The sequence below is a fragment of the Palaemon carinicauda genome, chromosome 5, assembly GCF_036898095.1.
Source record: "Palaemon carinicauda isolate YSFRI2023 chromosome 5, ASM3689809v2, whole genome shotgun sequence".
Taxonomy (NCBI): domain Eukaryota; kingdom Metazoa; phylum Arthropoda; class Malacostraca; order Decapoda; family Palaemonidae; genus Palaemon; species Palaemon carinicauda.
The window spans coordinates 51,392,652-51,394,768 of record NC_090729.1 but is presented as its reverse complement, the minus strand read 5'-3'; the positions used below and the strand labels follow the sequence as shown (position 1 = coordinate 51,394,768).

General features: G+C 37.6%; 1 protein-coding gene across 1 annotated transcript in view; it reads left to right on the top strand.

Moving 5' to 3' along the window:
* Positions 1-1,519, top strand: part of LOC137640445 (uncharacterized) — a 2,931-nt gene extending 1,412 nt beyond the window's left edge. Inside the window, exon 2 of the mRNA XM_068372991.1 lies at positions 572-1,519. Coding sequence (XP_068229092.1) covers positions 572-1,466 — 895 coding nt within the window. The 3' untranslated portion in view covers positions 1,467-1,519. The remainder of the gene's footprint in view (positions 1-571) is intronic.
* Positions 1,520-2,117: the final 598 nt, after the last annotated feature.

The following is a 2,117-nucleotide window of genomic DNA, read 5'->3' as shown; positions in this document are numbered from 1 at the left end:
AACCACTGGCGTGCAGAGAGAGAGAGAGAGAGAGAGGGGGGGGGGGGGGGGCGACGGCCCCGGGCATCCAGCTGAGGGGGGCATCCAATCAATGGAAAGATAAATTCAATTAATTGTGCAATTATTTTTGAAAATTCGTTAGCAAAAAAAAAAAGTGAAATATTATGTTTATTTTGTATAATGGTTAGTCAGAGTTGTTATTTTATGTTCTAATCAGTAGACTAACTCAATTTTATGTAATCTACATGTTTCTTTTTGATAAAAAGTATATTTTATTTATTTCAGTGTTAGAAGACCAGGGATGGTTCCATGGGGTGGGGGTCACCCCCAATGTAAATTTTGAGTTGGTCAAAAATGATGTAGGCTATATATATATATATATACATATATATATATAAAGTTTCTATTTTGTTTCCATCTGTTTTGTATTATTGTCAGTAACCATTCTTATATATTTATTTCTGGAAGGGGGGGGGGGGGCATGAACTAGCCAGTTGGCCCCAGGCATGACAAGACCTCTGCACCCCACTGATATGAACCTGTTTCTTCAATGCTCATTTCTTTTTTTTAGGTACCTTGGAAGTGGATGCTCGATGGCTGATCTACACTACTCGCATAAGATTGGGTACAGCACAGTACAGAGCATTATAAAAGAAGTATGCAGTCAGATTTGGAACGTTCTTTTGAATGAATGTATGCCTAAACCATCACAAGAAAATTGGCTTCGGATTTGCACCGATTTCGAAAAAAATGCTCATTTCCCCAATTGCCTAGGGGCGGTTGATGGAAAGCATATTAGAATTATAAAGCCATCAGATTCAGGAAGTCTATATTACAACTATAAAAAATTTTTCTCATTAGTTTTGCTTGCTGTATGTGATGCAGATTATTGTTTTACTTATATTGATGTAGGATCGTACGGTAAAGAAAGTGACTCTAACATTTTCAAAAATTCTGATTTCTATCAGTTACTTGAAAGCAATAATCTCAACATTCCTGAATCTGCAACAGTAGAAGATCAGCGGGGACAAATCCCTTATGTTTTCGTTGCAGACGAAGCGTTCTCGCTATCACAGCAAATACTGCGGCCCTATTCAGGAAATCAGCTAACTGAGATAAAGAAGATATTCAACTATCGCTTATGCAGGGCAAGACGTTACATTGAATGTACATTCGGCATACTAGCTAATAAATGGAGGATATTTCACAGACCTTTGAATGTATCTGTAGAGTTAGCGGAAATTATAACCAGAGCTTGTTGCATACTGCATAATTTCGTACGAAAGCGTGACGGACACCGATATCATGACAGTGCAAACAATCCCAATGATAAAACAGGATTGGGGAATATACTATCAGCTGAAAATGTTCAGGGTGGGAGAAATGCCAATAAAATAAGGGACTCATTTGCTTCTTATTTTGTCACTGAAGAGGGTGCTCTCCCATGGCAATATGAGAAAATGTAAACAAATGTACTAATACAAACTTGTAAATTCACCAAATAAAGTATGTTTACTTACATATTTCATTTTTTTCCTTCTCACTTTGGTCCTTGAAATTTTCTGACATTAGTTCTCCAATTTCCGCCCATGCTTTTGCCCTCTTTTGTTTGTCCTTATAATCATCATTACTCAGATCCCAGATACAGACTCTCTCTTCTACTAAATCAATAAACAATTCGTAATCTAGTTCGTCAGCCATAATCAAGCTTACCTGCAAGAAATAGGATACAAATCTGAAAACAGCATGCGTCATTAGGCCTAATATAAATAGAGACACTGATAATAATATTCACTTCTATATTGTCTCTACACATAAATTTTTCAGCAATTTGATCTATATTTCACTTAATAAAAACATAAGTCCTATGATAACAAAAACGAACGAGTACAAAATCACAACGAGACGCTCCATCTGTAGCAAATACACAACTGCCACTTGCAGAGCAGTGCAAATAACGACTGAACTTTAGCAGGATGACGCCCGACGCTTCAGCGTCAAAATGACGGTCGTCTTCTTGACGCCTCGTGTGTAGGACACCGTCTGCTAGCACAGTTAGCTAAAACTGATCGTCGTTTTTGACGATCGTCATAAAAGACGGTCGTCGAAAAAACGCT